At 38.8% G+C, this 25974-nt stretch overlaps 1 protein-coding gene across 4 annotated transcripts in view; it reads right to left on the bottom strand.

Moving 5' to 3' along the window:
- CPED1 (cadherin like and PC-esterase domain containing 1) overlaps window positions 1-25974 on the bottom strand; it is a 142389-nt gene that overhangs the window by 99434 nt on the left and 16981 nt on the right. For all 4 annotated transcript variants that reach the window (XM_042018116.1, XM_042018113.1, XM_042018115.1 and 1 more), the window contains exons 4-5: window positions 7522-7628; window positions 5625-5700 (exon numbers count right to left, since the gene is read on the bottom strand). In XM_042018116.1, the coding sequence (XP_041874050.1) occupies window positions 5625-5700; window positions 7522-7628 (183 nt within the window). The remainder of the gene's footprint in view (window positions 1-5624; window positions 5701-7521; window positions 7629-25974) is intronic.

The following is a 25974-nucleotide window of genomic DNA, read 5'->3' as shown; positions in this document are numbered from 1 at the left end:
TTGCTGTTACCCATTTGACTTTTGGATGAAAAGACTCTGAAACAAGGATTGGTAATGTACTATGGCTTACACATTATGCCCTGAGGTTGCTAAAGAAAAGAGAGAACCTTTAGCACTCAATTTTATAACCTATGCATTTAGAAAAGCGTGGCTGAGAAACTCAAAGTAGATGATGAATATTTGAAAGAAACTAGAAAAACTAGGGGCAATCCTGGCCCTCAGTGAAGTCCTGGAAAAATTTCCATTGATTTCACTGGAATATGGTTTCTTGCTTGAGATTTAATATGTGATGGCCTTGATGTGCATTACAAGCTTTATTTGTGATGTCAACATTGCTGCAAGCCCAATATTCCACCCACTGCTGACTACTGATTCAGCTGTCCTTAAAAGAACACATTAAAAAATACAGTGATCTCACACGCTGTAATACACTTAATCTCAAAGCAACGCACCCTGGATATTTAGACTGGAGAAATGTCAAACTACTTGTCATTTCTGGAAGTTTAAATTGTCCTAAATAATTATAGTATTAAAAACCAAACATCTTTATAGTAAAACAGATCTAGAGGTAAATTAATTTATACTGTGGGTGGAAATGCACTGAAATTCATTGTGAAGTTTCAGAGTTAAAAAGATAAAATTATGACAGTGCATCATTTGTATGATGATGTTTATTTTTCCCTTTAGAAACATCAGCAAATACAGCTTCAGTTTAGATTAATCACTTACCATGTTTTTTGACTCTCTGTTTTGGCAGGTGCATAAAAAACAGTATTTACAGTGTTAAGTACAGTGTTTGTGTCTTCATTCCTAAAGCATCCTAAGAGTTAAAAGTTAGAGGTGTGGGGTTTTTTCCAATATTTTTCAGAAGGGCTGCTTCTTTTGTATGCACTCTTCATACTAGAACTTAATTACACAGATAAGCTATAAAACTTTGGAAAAAGAAACTCAGTGAAAATGCTGGCTGACTGTTCATGATTAGAGCCACAATTCTGTACTAGTGACAGGGTAGAATATAGAAGAGTATAAGCCAAGTAATTAAATTAATTTAGCTGCTTTACTTCTTTTCAAACTACTAATAATTGCTGTTATGTTGCTGCTCTTATCCTAGCTGAGATTTGACACTGTTGTAAAACCAATGAAATTCCTGCCCCACATAGTTTATAATAAAATTAACTGTAAAAAATCAGATGCTGGTTTTATTGGCCACTCTTGAGGCTCTTAGTAACTTCAGTAGCAGAAAGGCAATAGGCACAAACCTGATCAAAACTGGTGTGCAAATATTTGTAAGGGCCAGCTGGCAAAAGAAATGCATCCCCCTATAAAAAATCAAGTTCTTATCTCAGAGATACTGAATTGCTACAACAGAAAAGAAATTTAATCTGTAATTTCTGTCTTCCACAGGTGGCTCCACCGAGTCTTGCTTCCTACCCTCAGGTCATAACCTCTCATATTGACTCCAGAGTAACTCAAGGACACTGGGGATAGGCAGCAGAGAAGAAAGCTAGCACGGGGTTAGCACCAGACAATAAACGTATCACCGAGTGGAAGCACAGTCACACAGCTGGACTATTTTGGCTCTCCCTCCTGAACAATTTCATTAGGCTCATGCCTATCCCAAGACCTTCTGTGTGATTAACGCTGCTGGCCAGCCCAGCAGGAGATCACGGGTGCACACAAGGCTGGCAGACACTCATAAAGTCTCTGCACTAGTGGCACCAATAAACTGAAACACAGAAGGAAGGCATACAGCAAAAGTATTACTTAAAAAAAGGATCAGTGATCTGCATGGGTAGAGAAAACTGCTATGCATGGCACAGGCTGGGCTCTGGAAGTAGTGAAGTGAGACAAATGCTTACATGGGAAGACAGACTAGTTTGGATTTCGTAGAGAATAGGAAAATTAGGGAGGCAATGCTAGAAGCAGTTCCACCACTTTCCCAGGCAAAACCTGTAAAATATAGTATTTGTTGTGCATGCATCAGGATGCCTTTCCTGTGCCCTGTACTGAAGCTGGGCAACTCTGCTCACATTGTGGACCTTAGTACTCTCCATCTCTTGGCTGGGAGTAGTAGTTCCAGGAGGAACTGGCCCAATATTTTGTACAAATAATTTTCTTTCCTATATAACAGGCATGTGAGAATGGGCATGCTGTCTTAAATACAAAGCCTAGCAGTTTAAGAGTTGCACAACAAATAAAATAACATTAAAAAAACCCAAACCGCTTTACCACTGCTTATCAACATCAACACTGTCATAGGCATAGTAAATCCAGTAATCCCATTTTCTCAGCCTTGTTGCCTGATGTTTCTTCCTACAACTTACTACGTCTTTAATTAGAAAACATAATTCTTTGTGTTTTCACTTTTACAGGAAATTGCTTGGCTCCTTGGAGGCTGACTAAATGACAGTAATAACAAACCAACTGATCCTCTCTAACAGGAATTGCAGAGAAATCCTGTTGACTCAAAGACACAAGAGTGAAAGTACGTAGACTGATTTGAAAGGAAACAAACTGCTCTGTGAAGGAAACACTGATGAGAATTGTTCTTTCTCTGAATAATTTTAAAATTGAGGATCAAAAAATTGGCAACTCTGCTGTTGTTGGAAAGAGAGATCTATTGGAGAATGCAAGCAAAAGAAAGTGGAAAGAGCTGGCTTTATCAGATGAATGGAAGGGGGAGTAACTGAAGTCCCATTTTAGACTACTTTGCTCTAACTTACACCTTTTTGTCCACTGAACCTGAAATCAAATAATTTACCCTTCTGATTCTAATTTCACTTTTTATGGACAAGTTCCACTCATTGTAAATAACATGTCACATACCCAGTGATACTGAATGGGATTAATTCACGGGTTGAAACACTTTGAGGTCTGGTCTATACAGAGATGACCCCGCTGTGTACCACAGTCTAAGTTTCCATTCCTGTCAGTGTACATCAGTGTAGTCCGTACAAGTCAGTACAGAGCAATTCAGCTAACCCTGAATTATGCTGAAAATAAATGCTCTTTTGGGCTTGCTCACTCTAAATACCAAGTGTTAAATTCAGTGTCCACAAATAGACATCTGTTGCCACCTAGGATACCACAGGATATCCCTCTGAACCTCTAGCTGCTCGACCAAAAGGACAGGGGTCCTGTGCCGAATCTGCCTATTCTACTGGGCATGCTGGACTCTCCATGGCATCTTAAATGTCATGAGAACCTCGTTTTGAAATAGCTATCTCAGCCCTAGGCTACATGCTGATTTGGAGATACCTAGATTTAAGAGATGGAATTTTTAAATTTTTACTTTAAAACACTTCAGCTAGTTTAGGTTTCTTATTGGTAACAGAAGAGTGAGGGGTGGCCTTTTTCTGTATGACAGTTCTTCAGCAGAGTGCCAGAATAATCCTCCTTTGCTGTGTGGGTAAGGTTCAGAGCCCTGCTGCAAAGCACATGTATTACCTCAATTTCAATGCGATTTCAACATCAGTCACAAGCCCTTTTCTCTTTGCCAGAAAAGCACTAAAAATAGAAGTAAGGAATAAGATGCTTTCAAATGGCCCTTCCCTGAAGACAAGATGTGGTGGGTTATATGCCAGGTGCCCACCAAAGCCTCTCTATCACTCAGCTGGATAGGTAAGAGAGACTGTTATGAAATGCTTGTGAGTCAAGATAAAGACAGGGAGAGATCACTCATTAATTACCATCATGGGCAAAAAATTGTGTAGATATTAACTGAATTTATTACCAATCAAATCAGAGTAGGACAGTAAGAAACCAAATCTTAAACACTTTCCCTCCATTCCTCCCTTCTTACCAGGCACAATTTGACTCCTGAATCAATACCTCCTTCCTTCAGTGATGAAGGGAGATGGGAATGGGAGCTGTGGTCAGTTCATCACACATTGCCTCTGCAGCCTCTTCCTCCTCAGGGGGAGGACTTTTCAAATTCCAGCATGGGAGTCTCCTGGGTTCCCTTCCCCCAGGAGACAACCCTCTGTGAATTTCTCCAAGGACAGTCCTTCCCACAGACTGCAGTTCTTCATGAACTGCTCCAGCGTGAGTCCCTCCCATGGGGTGCAGTCCTTCAGGAACAGACTGCTCCAGCATGGGCTCCTTTCTCCACAGGTCCTGCCAGGAGCCTTCTCAGAGGGTCAGAGCTTCCTTGAGGCATCCACCTCTGCTGGCACTGGGTGCTCCATGGGTTGCAGGTGGATCTCTGCTCTACCATGTACTTCCATGGGCCACAGGGGCACAGCTGTCACACCATGGGTTGCACCATGGGCTACTGGAAAATCTCTGCTCTGGTGCCTGGAGAACCTCCTCCCCCCTCCTTCTTCACTAATCTCTCCAGCTGCTGTTGTGCAATTGTTTTATTTCCCTTTTTATATATGTTATCCCAGAGGTGCTACCACCACTGTTGATGGGCTCGGCCTTAGCCAGCAGCAAATCCATCTTGGAGCTGGCTGGCATTGGCTCTGCTGGATTTATGGGAAGCTTCTGGCAGCTTCTCACAAAAGCCACTCCTGTGGCCCCCCACTACCAAAAGCTTGCCATGCAAATCCAGTACAGGAGAAAACCCTGAGCAGCTAAATAAAAGTGTCATATAGGAAGTGGCTTGTGCCATGTTTACAGACAGCAGTGAAAACATGCATGGTTTAAAGAGGAAGTTCTGTGTGTAGTAAGTGCCTCTTGTGTTTGTGGTTTTGTGGTAGTAAAATAATAAAACCACTGCAACTGACCTTTCTTCGAGTAGCAGGGCAAACCAATGTTTTTAAAGGCAATCTGTTACAATATGAGTAGGACTGACCCATTTCTCAAGGCAGTGGTGAGACATAATTGGGTAGCAAGTACCTGCACAGACTAATTCAACACACCTATTTTAAATACATGTTTTAGGATAAAAAGAAGTAGCATTTGTAGGTATGCCTCTCTCTCCACTGACTTAAATGGAAGACCAGAATACTGCTTTCAGAAGATACCTAACTCCTAAATGGTTAAATGAGATGTAATGAATCCTTTCCTTTTGTGTTAGACTTAGCATATATATATACAAGTGAAAAGAGAGGGAGGTTTAAATAGACCTAATACAGTGCACAACAGTTTCTTTCCAGTTTCTATTCAAAGCTGAATTTTACCCATGGTAAATTAGAATTCTTTGGAAACTTGCCCATAACCTTTAAACTTTTCTGGTAGATGATCTTAATACACAAAGGCTTTTTATCAGTTAATTATGTCTGGATGGGAACCAAACTCTGACTCCTACTCCTTCTCCATGCCACAACATTTTTGTAAAGCTGAACAAACATATTACACCAAACCCAGGGCACAGAAGTGTAAACACCAATACACTATATTAACACAAAACAGTCCAAAAATAAGGCACTTCTAGACAAATTATTTCTGCAATACGCAACAGCTAAACAATGCAGTATCTTTACCTGGAAAGATATTGTATAATTGTAATCTATATTTAAGTGTGTCTAAAATGGATTATCAATCTTTCATTTTTCCCCTCTATGCATTCATGACTAAAAATATAATGGAATTGTAAGCTTGACAGTCTCATTTCAGAAACTTCCTGTGACAACTATTAAAAGAACATCATCACATACGCAGATTTGAAGGGGTTAGATTACCTGAAAAGGCTTTTGTTATCTGGCATAATCCCTCTTTTCTGCAAAGAAAATGCTGGATTTCTGGAAGCAGGTTTACCTGTACATAAAAAAAGAAGCTTTAATGATTTCATTCAAAAAAATATTCTTTTTTCTTCAATGGAAAACACCTTCAATTGGTTTGTGCTCAATTTATCAGAGACACCTCCTGTGCAAAACTCCCGTCACAGTCTAGAGGAAATGACAACTTTGCTCTCGTTGCAGTGTGGGGATAATGAAGTTAAGGTGTGGACTCTTCCTCTGTGTCCATAAAATCTAAAATTTTAGGCCTATATCTCTCCTTCTGGCTGCTGAGTCTTGACTCGTTCCCTGTCCCCTTTTCAGTCTCTGCAGCTTCTCTATTCGGTCCAGTTACCAACTACTGTCTCTCCCTGCATGGAAATACCCATTGCTTCTTGAATTGCTGTGCTTGGGATCAGTAGTAAGTTAATGTAGCTAAATCACAGGCAGGTTCTGCAGCAAAACACTGTGTTGCACTGTGGTATGGACATGCCAGCAGCAAGCAATGTTACTTCAATATTTAAAGTTTTCCAGAGGAATGGGCCATCTGGTTTAAGTCCCTGCTCTGCTGTAGACTTCCTGAGAGAACTTGGACAATTCTTTTGATCACCTTGTGTGACACATCTGGACATTGCAGCATACTGTAAGGATTATTATATTGCACAGCATTAGAGGCTCAGAATGAGCAAAAGCAGTTTGCAGAAACATGGGATGTTCTATTATCTGAGCATATTCAAAGCATGTATATTTCTAGCAAACTATATCTGCCATGAAAATTTCACTTTGAATACACTCAGATATGGCATCTCGTCCCAGGCAACCCCAGTACATGCTCCTAGCGCCAACTTCTATGGACACCAATGATTTTTTTGTATCACCTTTTAAAAGCAGCTCCATTTCTCTCAGACCCTCAAGCTGGATTCTATAATTTTGAGTCTTTCCATAATTACCTGTGCTATTTTACTTGAAATAGAAGTCAAACTGTACCTGCAGCTTGGTCACATTTTATCAAAGACTTCAGTTTATACCACTTAAATATTTTTATCAACAGGTCAGGTGTTTACATAGACGTTACATATCTAAGTAACCTAAACTGTGCCCATAACATGCTCAAGTGAAAAAAAAACCCAAAAAGCAATCCTGAAAATACCAAGATAATTTGCACTATTGATGCCTTGGACCATGAGTAAGCAGCTTGCAGTGCCAGAGCAAAGAACTCCCTTGAAGGCCCTGATCCAGATTACACATTATCGATTGTAGGACCACTACCACTGTTTGGAGAAGTGCCTAAATTATGTTTACAAAGGAGGAATTACATTAGGTGAAACTCAGTAGTAATATAAGACGTGAAGCCTAAATTCTTTCATCTTTATCTTCTGCCCATACTGTTACTCTGAAATATTGCATGCATTTTCTAATTGTTTCTCACCATTTCTAAATTATCTTTTCCTATGGGGTAAACTGCTTAAGTTTCCCTTGAAGACACTTTTGCAGCCAGACATGCTGGTAAGGGTCACCAAGAATGCAAAAGTTCAAGCTAAAGAAGAGAAAAGGGAAATCTGACACTGGTTTGTAACAGTTTTCAGTATTTACACTGAAATACTTACATCTGAACTAACATACTATGTTCAAATGAGAAATTGCTTTTGATAACTGGGTGTGATATAGAGAAGAATGAAATGTTGTTACTTGACAAGTATTTTTCAGTAAATAGAAAACATGAACAAACTTCATTCCTGCTAAACTATGCTGCTGCAGTAGAGAATAAACATTAGATACTTTTCCTTTTATGAGTGAGGGCTGAAAATCTGGGCTAGCCTGTCCTTTCATTCCCACAAAGCATAACACAATAATCTCATACCTTCTGGAAAAGCTCTAGATTATGCAAATCTTCTGTTTGAAAGCAGCCAGTACCACCATTTTTTCTGGAAGATAAGCAGATCAAAAGATCCCAAGGGTTCATTCCACCTATCCGGAAAGAAAAGAAGCACTTTGAGAAAGAAAATATCATGCCATTCTTATTTGCATAAAAAGTACTTAGAATGAAATCCTGAAGAACAGCAAACTGTTGGAGAGCTAATTACATGAACAGCTACAGGTGGCAGAAGGATGAAAGACATATTTGCTATCACAGTTCATGCTTTGGAACTATATTTAGGTGTTTCACAGTTGGCATTGCCTGCTGTTGTCCGAACCCGGCTGTTTGACCTGTTTAACACTCAGAAATTAAAAAGTTCACTAACAGGATGCTGCTTTACATTGTTCCTTTATTTCTGAACTCCTCAACATGAACGCTTATAACACGTATCCAGTACATGCAGTGTGATCTTCTGAGGTGTTTCTTTAATGAGAAGCAAATTTTACAGGAAGTATTACTGGTCATGCTATTGAATACAGCAGGAATTTTGGTGTAGTGGATTCCTAAATATTAGACACCAGACTGCCAGATCTAGAACTGGTGTACAAATGGGAATTAGATTGCTAGCTTTCGAGCTAATGTGATGCTTCCTTCCTGGGGCAAAGTGACCTGAAGATACAAATAGGTCTTGAAGTTGCCCACATCTCAGCATGTGATGTGGTGTAGAAATGCCAGTGTTGCTTCAAGTAACCTTGGTCAGCTCCCTCACGTGGTCATTTTCTTTCTTCTGTATACAGCCTTCGCTATCTGGACCAGTTAGAGATAGTGTCAGTCTACAACAGAAATATTACATCTGTTGAGGACACCATGAATATGTTCAATAAAGGGTAAATTATTTCCTTGACAGGAAGACAACCAGTAATAATGAACTTCAAACAGAAAGGGCAGTCATAGAAGCTGTACAGCATCCAAGGCAGGGTATAGAATCAGGTCTCAAAGCTACCTGCAGAACAGCCATTTCAGGGACTGGTTGGTTCTTTTTCCCAAGGTTGGGAAGATTACATGTATTTTGTTCCATTCTGTACTATCCATCTGTGATACCATCTTAATTTTTTTAGATTACCCCCTTAATTTAGTCCCACCGATGGCCCACAGAGGTATTTATTTTATTTATTTCCTTTCTTTCTTTCTCCAGAATGTATTTTTTTCCTATCCCAATCATGATTACAAATGTCAAGCAGGGTAAAGATTCCACTTAAGGAGATTTAACACTCAATTTACGTTAAGTACAGTAATGAACTGATTGTGTAGAATGGATCCAGGACTACGAAAGTAACTATCACTTTTTTATGTTTATTAGCAGTGTGACAAAGCTGTAGAGATCAATTTTCAGTTATACTGCATTTACTACTGTAAAAAGTTTTTCAATTTCACATTATGAGAACCAGTATTATGGTATAAAAGTAATTAGGGTATATGAAATTTAGGCAAGAGAGATTCACTACATGCTTCTTTGTGGAAGAAAACAAAAAAACCCCTGCAGGTAGATAAAAATGCCACAGATAACAAACAAATGAAGCATTAAAGAAATGTACAAACAAATACCTCATTTTAGCGCAAAAATTTGGCAGTGCTAACAACCTCCTCAATGTCCTCACCAGCTATGTAATTATCAGATAAGCAAGAGGTTATGCCTCTGACTAGTAAACACCTTTGAATAAATCATTATAATTACATATAAATCACAATGCCTAGTTGTGTGCAAATTGAAAGGGAGCTGGAGGGAACTCCATTTCTCAGAAACAGTTCATTTCCTTCCCTTTATTGTGACACATCCTGCCCTGGGAAGAATTTGATCCCTGACTCCAGAGGATATGCAGCACTCTGTATTTGCCTTTAGGATACATCAGAGTGATCAATATGAATGTACCTAAGAGAAGAAAAGGAAAATGTACCCTCAGGTCTGATGGGCTTCTGAGCCAGTGCCCAGGAAGTAGAACAGCTCAGGAGAGCTTGAATGCCTGCCATTACTTGTGTTTTCTATTCAGAGTAATTAAACCTCTAGCCAGTTATTTCAGTACAGAACAATCAGAACTGAAACATGTCTATTTATAGAAGTCAGGAGATTTCCTATTAGAAAAACAGCGTGCACCTAGTGCTGTCTCTCAGATTCCGGCTGACAGAGCAGTGGGACTTCTATTTAAGTGTGTCAATATATTCCTCATAAACTATACCTGAAAAAACATTCTTGGAAAACAAAAACAAAAGAAGCATGTGTTACAAAAGCTATTTAGTCCTAGAACAGGCTCCTCTAGGAATAGATATTACCTCAAATTTGCCCATGTCATTCCTTTCACAGCTTAACTTTTTGTGGAAAATTAACATCTGTGATCATGAAACAAACAATCTGTCTTCCTTCTGCATATTTAATAATTACAGAACTATATCTCAGGAAAAAAAAAAAGTCCTACTGTTACTAGTATTCATCAACATCACATGGACCACGCAAAGGACCCCAGGTTCTGTGTTTTAACATAGAAGATCCCTTTCACAGAACTTATTTTTAAAGTAAAGCAAGACACATGTGAGCTAAAACATTCTACAATAAAAGAGAAAGAACAAAAGTGACAGTGATAATAAAAGCCATCTACATGGAAGGACTCATGTTTGAAAATGTTTTTAGAGATTTTAATGAAGAAGCATTAATAATGTCCATAATATTCGATATTCAATGTACACACTGTTTTGCTGGTTTCCTGCAGACTTCAAACCAAAAGCAGGCTTTTACAGGACATGTGAGGTGGAAGGTTAAAAAGAATGCTTCATATCTGAACAATTTAATTACTAGCAATTTGCATGAAGCTTTTTCCACAGAAGGAACTTTGTCTCTAGTTATGGAAATTCTGTTTGCTTTATTCAGCAAACCAGTGGAGTTCAGCACACAGGAGCCACAGATCAGTTAGACAGCATGAAATCACACCTCATGGAGATACTCTCTACTGTTTGCATTATTTTGGACAAATAGAAAAGTGGTAACAAGATGAGAATATATGAGAGTAAGTTCATCTGCTCTCCGAATATCTTTTCAAATCAAGGTTTTTAGTTCAGCCTGTTAATTAAGGCCTTGCATACACAAGGAGTGCTCATCTGCAGAATTACACCTAATTATGCAGGCAAAGTGATACATGCTGGCAGCATGATGCGTTTATTCACCAGTCTTTTGCCAGGTCTTAGCCTCTCCTCTCCTGCAGGCTTTGTAGCTGTCATCCAGTCCCATCTCAAAAAGTATTTGTACCTGCAATGTGTATCTCAGGTTTACCTAAGAACATCAACCCAAGTTTCTACTTCAACTAGTAGTAGTACAGCATAATTTGATTGAAATCTGATGTCATCAGCTTTATTTACTTTTATTCTGAATGAGTCAAAGTACCTGCTATTCAATTTAGAGAGCAATACCTTTCAACTGAAAATTGGTATAATGTACAAATTATAATTTTCAACGAGAGTCCTGTTTTCATTGGCTTTGACTCTGAGTTGTCATTTGAAATAATTTAAATAGCTAATGCGGAAAAAATAATTTAAAAGATAATAGTCTAGGCAAAAAACCAAACATTTTTTAGCAGCAGAGGAAATAGCAATGCAGATACCAATAAAAACATTTAACTTTTTCTATAATAATATTCTTCAGAGAGTTTTTGTATTCTGGTATCATAGACCAAAGTTAACAGAAACCAAATGAGAACTGTAGGATTTAGTGGGGTTTCAAGTTTACAGATAAACCTCAAGAATTTCTGAAGGTGATTTCTAAAGTAAAGTGATCTTATTCCAGTCTTTGAAATGACCACATGCTTCCCATGAGCTATGGCATTAGAGGCTAAATTTTTCAGAAACACTGTTAGATGCATGCACCTCTGGAATTTTTAATCTCTTAGGTGTATATTATTTCATTTAATCAAATGACTAAGCTTCATTTCATTACCATAGACTGAAATTTCATTTTGCAGTGTTAAGCTTTCTATCCTGAATCTTGAAATGAAAGAACTTTGAAAAATAAATAAAATTTTCATCTTTCATGTGTATCTTCCTGTATTTCATTCATTATGGGAAATAAAAAAAACCAAACCAAGCCAAACTAAAAAAAAAAAACCCACCACCACCACAAAAAAAAAAAAAAAAAAAAAAAAAAACCCAAAAAACCAAAAAAAAAACCCAACCAAAAAAACCCACTTGGATTTATTTTTATTTTAATCTCAAGTCAATTTTCAATTTTGCATTTGCTTACACCACTACCTTGAAATTAATCAGTTTATGAGCACTAGAGGAAAAGACAACAAGAAACAGCTGGAATTTGTTTGTCAAGAACGTATTACATAAAAGTAGTAGTCTCCTTTCTTCTGACAGAGTAACTGATCTTGTAAACAGAAATTAGAGTAACTGATTTAGCGAACAAAGAAAATACCAGCAATGAAATAATTTTACTTTAGTGAGTCTTTAGACATTGTTTCCATGTAACACACCTATGAGGTGATTGCACAGCTATTTGAAAAAATGAAGTCTACTCCACTATCAAAGTGGAATTTTTTGGAGCAGAACTGCAAAAGATACCCAAATGTACAATCAGTTCTGATCAAATTTTTGAGTAACAAATTGAATGCTGGAATAATAAATGCATTTATAAATAGCAAGTGACACCAAGTTGAAAAGAAGTATAAGGTCACACGAAGCATGGTCAGAATTCAATATAATTCTGATAATTGGTCCAAATTCAATCCAAGGAAATTCAAAACAAGTTAAAAGTGCCATAGTTCATGAGCACAAATCAAATGGAGAGGTACAACTTGCCATAGAGAACTACTGCAGAAAAGGATCAAATTCATAAACTGCATATGAACTAACAATACAATATTGTTGCCAAAAAAAAAATCCAACAAAGCAAATATAAACAACTTTTCAGATGTTGGCAAGTATTTATTAATGCTGAAAGAGTTTAATCCCCTCCTTTAAAATTTCAGTTTTAATTTACTCCATGCCAGTTCCCCAGAGAATTCTAAATAATAGCCCTGTAGATATCGAGAATTGTAACCAAAACTGTTTATGAGGGTTATGGTGGTAAAAACGATTGGGGGGTAATCCTTCTGCTTCAGTTTGTGCTGGTCATACCTCTCCAGCAACACTGTTTCCCAGTTTTGGAAAACATGGTTTCACAGTAGAGGGTTAGGAAATGGAGGTAGATTTTGGAAGACCTCGTACAGGGTCTAACTGAGATGGAGTCATGTCTTTTTGATTTGTTACCAAACCGGTTTATAAAACACCATTGTTTTTAACTCTCTATGAGTGTCAGTGCCTTCTTGGTGTCTCACTCTGACCTGCAGCAAGGAGGCTGGGTTGGCCATGAGGCTGGACGGGGACACAGCCAGGACAGCTGACCCCAACTGGCCAAAAGGATACTCCTTACCATATGATGCTGTGCTCAACAACAAAAGCTGAAGGAAGGAGGAAGAAGGTGCCGGGGCGGGGGGGAAGACACACACATTCAGAGTGATGACATCTGTCTGCCCAACTAACATTGTCAGTTCCATCCATGATGAAGCTCCTGTCCCGGGGATGGCTGAACACCTGTCTGCTCATGGGAAGTGGTGAATTAATTCCTTGTTATTAATTTTCTCTGTTTAATTTCTTCTCTTCTTTGCCTCTGTTTCGTGAGTTCTTTTACTCAGAGTTCGGATTGAAACGCAAGAGACATGAGGTTTATCTTCTGACTCAAATGTTTATTATTTCTATCTAAAATATAGCTGCACAGAAGGTGCCTCTGAGTTAACAAGGTGAAAATGGCCCCGAGTTCTAACTTCCAAGACCTTTCAAAGTCCAAACTGTCCAATTATGGAATGCCAACTAATTTATTTTTACTTATAACCCAGTAATTATTAATTTATGATCCGCACTGTGGGTTTTTTGAACCAATACCAGACCACCCAGATTTGTGAAGAAGAAGGAGGAAAAAGAAGAAGAACTAATCCATACCCAAAATCCTCCATCTTGTTACTAAATCCCATAAACCTGATTTTTCTACACCTCTACATATTCCACCCTGTGATATAACTTCAATTACACAGCAACAACCTCAGTGTTATCACACAATTTGGGAAGTTTTCCCAAGGCTTCAGGTCAAATGCAGTGTGTTTTTGAAGATCATTGTCTGTCAGCACTGAAAGGCTGAAATTCTCTGAACTCAGGGTTCCAACACCTTGTTTTTCTTTGCTTGCAGACACAGCTTTTGCGTTCCCTATTTAACTGTCTTTATCTCAGTTCATGAGTTTTCTCACTTTCACCCTTCTGATTCTCTCCCTCATCCCACCAGGGGGAGATGAGCAAGCAGCTCGGTGGTGCTATGCTGCTGGCTGGGGTTAAACCACACCACCACAGAATAAATTTTCACCCCTCCAAAATCAATTGTCTCTTTAATCACTGGAGACAGGATACAATGTAAGCATTCTAATTTGCAGCAAGGGGTACATAAAAAACCATTTCTAAACACATGTATCAAGTACCAGAATACCTTACTCTAAGGAGGCTATAGAACCCCTGCTAAGGGAGATCCTGAGATTTGTACAGGATCCTTTTTTAAGAGAAATTCCTGTCAGCTGTACTTGAAATATATTTTAAGGCACCTTTGAGCTGTATGGGTGTAAAGAGAAGATTTTCAGGAAAAGTTATTTTTTACATACTGATGCATTCAACTGTATTCAGTTATACTTATGGCATGTTGTAACCCTGATCTGTAAAAAAATAAATATGATGAATATAGGTTTTAGTTTCATGAATCATGAGTTGTCACAGTATACAAGGAAAAAAAAAAGTCAACCTCCTCTTCTCCTGCACGGTAACGGAGTGAGCACAGATTTTACCGAGTTTGATGAGGAGGCGCCTATTTATGGAAGTAGCTGTTTGTGCACAAATCCTACTTTAAACTGGACAGAGGAATATGTTGGGCTTCAACCCTACAATGTAGTCACTCTATAAGAGCCAATAGTTTGCTAGCCAGGAGTTTAAAGTGGAAGCACTAACAGATGTCTGAAAGACAGAACTTCTGCCTCACTGCCTTTCAATTCTAGGCAGAATTTTATGCCCTTCAGCATGTCAGAGGGCAGCAGCATCAGGCAGGCTGCGTGATGGGGTCTGGGGTTGTGGGAATTCTACACCTCTGAAGATCTGAGCTTCACTGATAACACTCCAGGGGAAAATAGCCTTTGAAGCCTATTTCTGGTTACAGCAGCTTGGCTGTCTCATTATGCAAATATCAGAATGCCACTTGTTGAGCTTTTCTTTGTTAATAATGCCTCCTCTTACAAGTTTTTGATATCACTGTCCCATTTGTAAGACTTTGTCTAAAGGAATGTCTCACACCTAGTTGTTCAGGAATTTTCTCCTTAAAAAGCAGTTATTGGAAGCATTTTAATTTCTCTTGTGGTGTCCTTGATGGTCATAAACGATCACCAATATGGACTCATTTCAACAACAATGAAGAAATGATCACTCCACTGAGTGATAGCACAGGACAAGATGAAGAGGTTTCTGATATTTTCTGAACTATTCTGGAAAGCAGCTGTTCACCTGTCCATATGCAAAGCTTTCACTGTTTCACACAGTGTGTTCAGACTGACTGTACTCTGTCGTAACACACAGCCCCATAACCTCTATCTTAGCTGGACAAATTAGGCTAAAATCTATTGTCACATTAATCACAGCGGAGTATTTTACATGTAAAAAAATACCCCACCCTATGTATGAGGCTGAGATTGTTGGACACAGTCAATTCATTCACAAAATACTTTGTGCATTTGCTGTATGGCTGCCAGGGAAAGGCTGAAGGAATCCTGAGGACAGTCACTATTCACTCCCCTTGAGGACGATCAGGATTTTTTTTTGGCTCAACTACTCCCTAACTAAGAGGATATGAAGTGCCAAGGCAACCATTCTTTGTAGAGGAAAGGCTGGCGTGAACCAAATGGAATCAGTGTAATTCCAAAAGCAGTTCATCTGTCCCTGAACAGCTTAGCACAAAAGATTGCCCTGTGCTCAAGAATTAATGCACAGTCACATCTGAGTTCAGAATTTGGGCAGTGAAATAGGCATTTTAAGTTCTATTGCAGTGCCTCTCATAAAAACAGAGTAATGCTTGACTATCCTGTATCTCTTCTGCAAGTGCTGTGGAGGGATACTGGGTCTAACTACAAATGGAGAGGCATAACACTTCCACTCTTGCCTGAAAGAAAGAATTATTTTATTACTGTTGATTTATATCAGGAACAGTTTTCAAGCCTCCTTTTCTTGTCAATCCGAAGGCGAATTTTAAAAGTAAAAAAATGAGCGTAACAAGCCAAGAGCTACCTGTTTCTATCAGAAATATTCTCAAACGTGGAAAGATATTTTAATTTCTCTGCCTGGTCTCAAACTGTAAAACTACCTTAGACCTAGCTACCAAGTCAGAGTTATCGACTTCCTTACTGGAGCAACTGACAATACAAGGCAGATTACTTTCTCTAAAAGAAGCAAAAGAAATCTATTGCAGGCATAAGTACAAGAATGGAGAACAGACAGAAGAATCCCTTCTCCATTTATATCACATTTAGTCATGCAATAGATCAACAATCTTTTCTTCAATCAACAAATTACCATACTATAAGAGACAAGGAAAAAAGAATTTTCAGACCTGCAGCAAATGTTTTAAAGTTGGGTTTTCAATTTGCAGATGAGTGTCAGTAAGACAACAAAAGGTAATAAAAAAATTAAATTGCAGTATTATTAAACTATATCCCTATATTTTTCTGTGCAACCAAAGAATGGGCAGAATACCGGAAATGAAAATGCATTCAAAAGTTGTATTAGTCTGACATGGGGAGAAGAGCACTGCAGTATTGTAAGGCAGGTGCAATAGATAGTTCCCAGTCTCTCCAGGAAAGACTGTCAGGCTAAGAATAATTCTCCACTGAGTTGTATTACAGATTGTAACTCTAAAAACCTATAGGTTTGATCATGGCATAACCTGTCAACTCAAGGTATGAAAATATGCTGTCAAAATACTTTCAGAGCTTTAGTAGCAAATAAAAGGAAAATATGCAGTTCTGACCCAATGACAAACACACTGAGGCAATTCAAACACTCAAGCCTGTCATTCCACTTCTGTGCTTACACACCGTGCTTTGGACGAATATTCAGATTACTCTGGTATGTTCTCCACACATGGGTATTTTCTGCACAGCAAGTCTCAGTGCAACCCAAAGCTCCTAATAATCCAATATGGTATGCTCTTCTTGTAAGCATGCTAAAATAACTTACAACCCCAACTGCTACCAAATGCTGGAATTCTTACTTTATATGTATTTAATACACAACATAAGCTACGACAGTCAAAACTGCTATATGTTTCTCACTCACACATTGTGGGACTTGGACCTAACCTTCAGAGGGAGGGAAGTATTTGGTACCTAGTTAAAGCACAGACATCACAGAGCCACCAAAGCTCAGCTAAATCCATCTATGTAGGTGTTTCCTTACCTTCTGTGAAGGTGGAGAAGGAAACCACCTGACAGAAAAGACACACTGAGAGATATTAGAGACAGGCTACTGAGAGTGGACTGGCATGAAGAACCAGGTGAAAACTGGAAGAAGAGAATGTGCATGTGGGAAGAAGGGTCATGCAGCTGAGACATGCAGGGAGGAGGCTGCACAGTGGAGCCCAGAGGAACTACAGCAGGTGGGAGAATTCAAATAGCACCCTGCTCCAGCAGGGACATAGCAGGAGGGGGATCTGCCCACAAAATACTCTTCTCTCATGCATATGCATGCATACACACAGGAAGGAGCACAGAGGCACAGTGCTGGGTGGGGTGACCCCAGAAACCCTGTCAGAGAGACACGAGCCCCTGCCCTGGTACCCCCAAGATGTCCCTGGGGAGACTCCGCCACAGTGCCTATCATGGTGAGTGAACGGGAGGCCCAAAGCACCTTGTGGACCTGAGGAACCGTGGAAGTACACACTAACTTGGATGAGTTTGTACCTAGACCTTAACACCAAGTGGTACTGAGGCACCCTCCCCACTAGACTGTTGCAAAACCTCCGGATCCTGCTACTTTTATAAGGAAGAGTCTGAGCTTTTAGAAAGGCACATACAACAAACAGGAAGAGCTGGTGACTGGAAAGAAGATTCAATTGGAAAGCAGTTCCTAGGGAAGAGAAGTTCCTCCCAAGGAAGCCAACTTGCCAGCTTGTGTATATCTTCCATCCTGCATTTCACGCCAACCTTTCTACCACTCCCACTCTTTGCAACAGAACATAAGGTACCTGAGCTGAGAAGGTCTCTGAATGATGGCACCAATGGGAATTCATCACTGACTTTAAAAGGCAGAAACTGTGCTAGAACTGAGAAAACAGCCTCTTCCCTTCTGTGAATATAGGAGCCTCAGGATAGGCAGCCAAGGAGTAAATGGATTTTTTTGTCTTGATGTCCTGTCTCATTCTAATTACAATGAATGAGGATACCAATTACAATATTAAAATAATGATGTTTGATCACATGCAAGAAACTAAGACACATCTTTTAAGGTCCAAATGGCCAAACTTGATCACTGCAATTACAGCACTCAGGTATCCTATACCAATCCTTATTAACATATCAGATTCCATAATACCCAGGAGACATGAAACAGTACTGAAAAAAAGAAGCTTGGGAATAAAGGCAATGACTAAACTAAACAGTGTCAGGACACAGACTCAATCACTGGCCTGCAATCATCTACTGTGTTTGTTTTCTTCTCCCTGGGTGGCCATGCAATGCCCCAGGAGACAGCCTAAGCCAGTGACAGCTCCTAAAACTCAGCAAAAAGCAGGCCACCCTCAGTCAGGGGAAAAGAGTTTAGATACATGGACTTGAGCCATACTGCATCGCTTGCAGCTAGGACTAGGGAATTGACCCATTTTGTTTATGAGTAAGACAAAACTGCAGAAGACAGTGATGCAATAATTAAGTCATCCCAAATGTAAGATTTTCAGCTGTACTTTACAGATACTGTTTTCTATGTACCACTCTATGCTGCCTTTCATCTCTATTCACCTGGCATGCCAGGGGGTAGTAGAAGTCCATGATAGATATTTGGACTGCCATGTAGAGCATCCATAAAACATGGACTCCAAAGACCTTAAAATTATCTCTGCAAACATTTTAAAGAAACGTAGGGTCAGACCTCACTTTTAAAGGTCAACAGACATCCTTACATTGTTAGATTTGCAAAAAAATGCGTACTGTAACATCTGGGGTGTAAATCATAAGTGTCATGGAGCTGGGTATAGGAAGAAAACCTGATGCTTTCTCCTACCTCACACATCATCCTGTCATAAAGAAGGCAACCCAACTAGTCTACAGTTACCTTCTGGGCTAGTACTTTCTTGAATACTTCTTTTTTTTCTACTCTCAGAGTTTTTTTTAAAGGCCTAACACTACATTCCTAGGGAAAATAGGGCTAACATGTCAAACTCTATGTATTTAAAGTCCTTGACTTCAGCCTCATCTTTATACAAAATTACCTCAATTATTTTTCGTTGAAGAAGGACTTTTAGACAGCCTCCACTGATACTTGGCCTCACTGTGGCTGTGAAACCTGAAGTGAGAGAGTTTTTTTGATACACTTGCTGAAGTCAAATGGGAAAAAAATATTTAAATGCCTAATTCCCATTGAGACAGACAAATGCTTCTTGATTTGCTCCAAAATAGCTAGGTCTTGTTCTTATTTTGTCTATCAGCTGTTGAACAGTACTTTGGTAGGCTGATATGTTTTCTATTTTACCTATTGCAACAAAAAAATTGTAGTTAAATGGTTTTCTTTCAAATAAAGAAAAAATTATCTTTTCTTACTTCTGCATTTTACACTAAAAATACTTTTTCAATAAACAGATCAACTGAGCTGTATTATGTCAGATCTAAAATAACTGTGGTTCTGCCAGATTCGTCTTGCATTTACAAAACACAGAAGAACACTCTGTAAGCTCTCTCTATATATACACTTCTAGTAGTTGCTATAAATTAATACTGAAAATCCTTTTTATAGCTAAATATTTATTTTTGAAAGCATTACCACTAACGTCAGAAACAAAGTCATTACAACAATGTCTTGTTACAGAAACACTTTATGACTTGAATAATTTGGTTCAAATTTTCCAAAATGTGTACCACTCAGCTCCTCTGTCCTTCCCTCTATCAGAGCATGATCGTATTTCATTTATGTGAGGCACCATTGAGAAAATATGTTCAGACTATATTTTTTTTAATCTTGCTACCAGTTAAAGTTGCTCAAATCCTATTCCTTTGTTACTTTTTAAACCAAACCCCTTCAATGTTTTGCCTTTCTCTTGTGAAAAATGGACATTGTTTTGTAAGGAAACATGCCTGCCAAAAATGATAGAAATGCATGATATGTGGGGTTTTTCCTTTTTAATCGAAGAGAGGGTGTCACTTTTCGTAATACTTTCCTGTATGAAATAATTTTTTCCAGAATTTTAAAGTTCTCATGACTAATTTGAAACTGAGATATAGTTCCAATTTCTGACTATGTCAGAGGAGCCTCTATTCTCTTTGACATCTGTGCAAACTAGGATTACCTCCAAATGGACAACCTCAGGGGCTGAGTAAAAAAAAATTCATTATTACATTGAAAAATCAACTCTGAGGGAGTACAGTGAACATCAGAAAGAATAATCATTCCCCTCATGAAGAAAAGTTTCCTTTTTGATGTAAGATAAGCCAGTGTAACAACAATACGTTGTGTGAAATTTTCAGAAACATGTTCTAAACTGTGGGTGGCTAATGCACTTTTGATGTCTGGGGTGGTTTTGGGATGCAGCATTCAAAGGAGCTGTCAGCTGAAAGTGGATGCAGCTGGAGAAAGTTGGAATCTGAACCTAGGAATGGCGTGGGCTGGCTGCAAATTACAATGAAGGCCTATACAGTGTAAAAGGTTTTTGCTGCCTGAACCAATAAAAGTCATGGTAGCCAAAGTAAAAAAGAAAAAAAAAAAAGGTTTTTGTTTCAGTGGTATATAATGCCACTACCTAAAATGGGAGCACAGTGATGAAAGGCAGCAGCACACTTCTCACAGCTGACCAGGGCTCAGAGCCAGTGACTGCATCAAAAAGGGTGCACAGCTTCCAGCAGCCAAATAACTGAGCAATCCTAACCAACAATCCCTTCGAGAGAGTGCTCTGGCAGGATGGTGACAGGCTTCTGGCTAAACTGACTGACATTCTCCCAGCACCTATATTAGCAGACAATTATCTGACATTTAGGAACAGACATATATATTTATAAACCAGAGTCTCTGCTTGAACCCTGTCAGAGCCAGGATTCATTTCTTATAGGGAAGCATTTTTAAAATACTTGAGAAAGCAATTGTATGCTGTTACCTTCTTATCCGACAGGCTACAGTTATAAAAAATTGCCTCAAACTCTTTTTCAGGATTTGCATGTTACCAGCATACTACAAAGCTTGTATACTGATGCCTAAATCCCTTGCATTTATTTAATTTCAGTAGCCTTGCACATTGCTGCCTTCCTTTGGCTGACATGTGGATCTTCCTGGACACTGGTGTTTTTCAGATTCTGTTAACATGACATAATTTATTCCAGTAAAGTTTTAATTTTAGCTCACTGTGTAATCAGTGTGTATAATTTTAATTATTGTAATCTCTAAGTCAGCCCCTTAAATACCACTGGACTGTATGTTCTGTTTATAAAACTGAAAAGAACACTCAGAGAAAGATATGTTTGTTACATTTAGGACTAAATGCTATATTTTGGGTTTACCTGGCAAAGCTCAATGTCCTTATACTTTTGTTATAAACAAATAAAGAATTTCCCTTTCTAAAGGAAAAGAGTGCATTTGAAACAGAAGATTCTGTACAGTCTTATAGAGGGTTTATTTTAGTAATACAAAGAAATCATTTGTGTGCTCTTCTTCTACAAAGCATGAACATGTTCTGCTAGTAATTAGTAAGAAGAATACATATTGTTCAGAAAAATATATGATGCATTTAGATTTTCTAACATGAAACCACAGCATCACATTAGAGAGCAGCATTCATTTGTTTATGTCAGAAACTTCTCTCTTGTACTGAATCCAATAATATGTGTGGGCATGACATTAATTGCTAAAAGCAAAACTAAAAAGTGAACAAGACAATGTATGTTTCTGGTATGCATTACCTTCCCAAAACTAAATGAAATTCCATGTTATGGAAGCAGATTAAGTCTGTTACATGCTTGTAACTCAGCATGCTCTGAGGATCACATTTCTACCTATTTAGCTTGTTTAGGAAGCTCCTTGTTTAACAACACACAAAAAGTGTTTCTAAAATGTGTGTTTTATTTGTCAAAACTTAGCTCAGGACTCACATGACATATATTTTGCATTAGGAAACCAACCAGTTTTGTAGATGGTTATTTGTACCAACAATTAACCAAAAGGATTTTGGGAAGAGAACTTACATCTGCTAGATTTGAATATACATATGTATTTGTATGGTAACTTAAAAAATATCTTTCTGTGGCTACCTTCACCATTATTATTTTGCACAGTATTTTAAATTACTTACTTATGATAGAATGATCTTGTGCTTCTGCTGGCATGCTAGGATCTCCAGTCCTGCTTATTTAACCTTACCTCCACAGGGTTGTTTACACTTTCAGAACCTGATTTCAATTTACTTTAATTTTCTCAGAGACTTTTGTATTTATAAAAGCTGAGCATCTAGTGACCTCTCTATTCCTGACATTTCCTTTACTCTCCACTATGAAAAAGAACAAAAACCCCAGTGTCCCATTTCTGTTCCCAAAAAACTAAAGTGCTTCCTTCAGTGGGTTGGTCCTTGTAATTGAAAATGGCAACCAGATGTTTACAGAACACACAAGAAATTTTCCTTGAGGCTTTTATTCTTTATAATTGTTTGCTAAGTTAGTTGGATTTCAGCAAAACTTGTCTGAGGCTGCAACAAACAGCAAGTAGGGGCTCCTCCTAACTGTACTCTGAACAATTAAAAAAAAACAAAACAGAAAGAAAAGTTAAAACTAAAGTTTCCTACTCTTGTTAATGTGTTTCTAGCTCCACAAAAAGTCATTCAGTAAGGGAGGAAATTTGGTTCTATTAGTACTTATTTTTACATGCCATCCCATGAAAAATATACCTATTTCACAATACATTATTTGCTTTCTACTTTCTCAAAGTTCATCTGGCTGTTATCTATACATTACTGATTTTTGCTCCCTTCTCTTTCCCCACTCCCATCAGGAATATATTCTCATAAATTTTGGGGGGTTTGAAAATATTTTGCATTTTAAGAATATGCTGTAAACTACATACTGTTTGTTCCTCCAAGCCCTAAGTCACCATAGCTGAATCATACCTGAAATCTCTCCATCTTCTTTAGAAATCACCATTTTTCCTCTTCAGTTTCTTGTCTGCTTGATTTTCTCAAGGCTAGTCATGTACTTCAAGAAGTCTGTGAGACCATCTTGTTACCCCACCAGGGGACTCACTACACACAATAAAATCTCTTTACCTAATCATTCAAGACATCTAAGATTGACTGCTCCAGAGCTCCAGGGAATCCATTTGATTACTTCACTAGCTTTACTCCCAAAACAGATTTCCTAATAACAACTGTGTTGTAGTACATCATGCCCTGATTACTACAGACATGATGAACAGATTGTTCTATTTTCCTTGGCAGCAGAATTTGTTAGCCCTTTGTGTTAGCAAGTACCTCTGTTCACCCAAATATACCAGTCTTCACAGTCATTGAAGAAAGAGCATGACTGTGTCCTCCTGTCTCTAGCACCTTGTCTCATTTGCACTAATTTTGCTGATATGATATGTCTTGGAAAATGCAAAACGGATGTCTGACAGTCAACAGATGTGGCCCTGAAGGCCTCCAAAACCCATGGCTGTAGTTTATTCTCTACACTAATTAGCAACTCTGAGGAAACTATTACTGGCTGCACTTACGAAGTAGCACTTCTGAGAGTTCCTACCTTGCTGCTGGCCAGATGTCAGCAATCAAGCTGATACTTTTCCTATTTAGCCTCTGGTCAAAAGTATGAACAGTGAGGAGTAGTAGAGGTGGTACAAAATGCTAAAGGAATAACATGAAGATATACAGCAAAGAGCATGCATTTCATCCTGACAGTGACTCATACAGGTTCTATCCTAGTTTTCTCCATCTCTAACTGATGTGGCAACATTTTCCAGCCTTGTAACTCCACCTGTGAAGCAAAGTAAACTGAGTAATTTTCTTCCATGAAAAATGTAAATTTTCTTTAAAAAGTACTTTTCCCAAAGGATACCCAGAAAACCAAAACGAAAAACTGACAAAGGCTGACACGGAAAATTCCTTTTGGGGAAAATCAAATGAGAATTTTCTTTCATCTGTCCCCAACTGCTTCTTCAGTCATGTAAATATATAGAGAGACAGGAAACTTTGCAGCTAGCATCACTTCACATCTGTGGACACCTGTTCTTGCTCCTGCAGCCTCATGTTCCCTGACATTCCCCAAGCACCAGCTTTTACAGGGAGTGACCACCACTGGGTACAAAGAAGCAAAAGAACTCTCTATAGAGAGCCAAGAGGGGGACAGCAGAGGGCTTATCTTCCGTAACAATACAAGTCTCAAACCATCATTTCACAGCAAAATGAGTTATGCCTGAATATAGTCAGGTGGCTTTATCAGTGAGGGGGTATTTACTCCTTGCTGTAATACATAAGTAGTGCCACTTTAAATACCAGACAGATCTCTTAATCCAGGCACATAAAGAGAAAGGCCAAGATTAGCTAAGATTTGCTCCCATGGGTCTGTTGTCTCAACCAGCCCTTCCTGTTCCTGGTGCAGCTCCACCCAAGCACCACTCCCACATCTGCAAAAAGCTAGGTCATCCTCATAGTTGCTGGAACCAGGGCTTAGTTTACACAGCCAAGTATTTAAACGCAGCATGCTCTTAAAATGGAAGAAAACAGAGCAGAATTCAGTGTATATTGATAATCTCAGAAAAGAGGAAATAGCTAATCTTCAATGGATGTCACTCAAACTGCAAAAAGAGGCAATAGTAAAGTTTAAATACTTAACTACAGTATTCTAAAAATAGGAAATGATCATGTAAAAGCAATACTATGAAAATGGTTTATGATTGTTTTTTTAAAGTCTCTCATTGCAATTGCAAAAACTTCCACCAAATTACTAACATTCTAAGGCAGCAGGGAGCATATAATGTTACACTGCATTCAGTCAGGAGCCTGAATACATGAGCTTTTTTCCATGGCCAAGCTGATGGGCTATCATTGAGCTTATGCACAATCTTTTCCACTCCAAGAGCTAGTGGTAATGACAGAATTTTGCATGTTACTGCAGAATGAATTAAAATTGGCCAGTCAGATGTGTAACATACAACTGCACACATTTCTTGGAGCCTGCAGTTTGCTGAGATTTGCTTAACTATTGGTAAAGGTGAAGAATTGAGAAATGAAGGAAACGCCTATTAAGGGAGGGTCACCAATGACTAATGAGGCAGGCGCATTCAGCAAAGGACACAAAAACTGATGGCTCTGTAAGGAAAGACGTACGTAGTTTATGTATCTTTGAAGATATCATCTGGGCAAAGTATGGAATTCAGGAAAGATTCAGGCAGCAGGCAGTAACTAGGGAACATTATTTTTGGAGGGCAGAAATGCCTATTAGTGAAACAAGTTTCTGAGATAAAACCATCCTTTTAAAAAATGTGAAAATATTGGCAGGGTAGCACAGAGTCATAGGGACACACAGATCCTGTTAAATCTTTACTGTGGTAACAGAGATGAGAGCTTCTCAGACTGGAAGAACAGGGAAGAAGGCAGAAGACCCTGGAAAACATTTGGCAAGTTCTTCTCTGGTATTTGCCACTCTGGGAGGATCTAAGGGGGCTCTGAAGCCAGGTGGCCCATCACACTCATCTCCAATAGAGCAGCACAGCTCTGTCCTGGGCTGAGGGAAGGAAGCCCAGAGGCTTGTACAGCTCAGTATGGCAAATCTCCCAGGAGAAAGCCTGGAAGTGTGGGGCTTTCTCACTTCTCCTGATCCTTTTATTATTTTCAATGAGATTATGACACCCATTTCAACCCCCTCCAAGGCTGTGGTGAATGCATAACTTGTTCCAGAGGCTATGCCTCTCTGAGCAGATTTTCACATTTTATAAAGGAAGGAATTCGGAAGGAAGGAATTCGGAAGGAAGGAATTCGGAAGGAAGGAAGGAAGGAAGGAATTCGGAAGGAAGGAATTCGGAAGGAAGGAAGGAAGGAATTCGGAAGGAAGGAAGGAATTCGGAAGGAAGGAAGGAAGGAAGGAATTCGGAAGGAATTCGGAAGGAAGGAAGGAAGGAAGGAAG

Source organism: Corvus kubaryi, unplaced genomic scaffold (genome assembly GCF_017639235.1).
Source record: "Corvus kubaryi isolate FWS band 111438036 unplaced genomic scaffold, C.kubaryi_AGA036_p1.0 137, whole genome shotgun sequence".
Classification (NCBI taxonomy): domain Eukaryota; kingdom Metazoa; phylum Chordata; class Aves; order Passeriformes; family Corvidae; genus Corvus; species Corvus kubaryi.
This window is presented reverse-complemented; position numbering and strand designations above follow the sequence as displayed.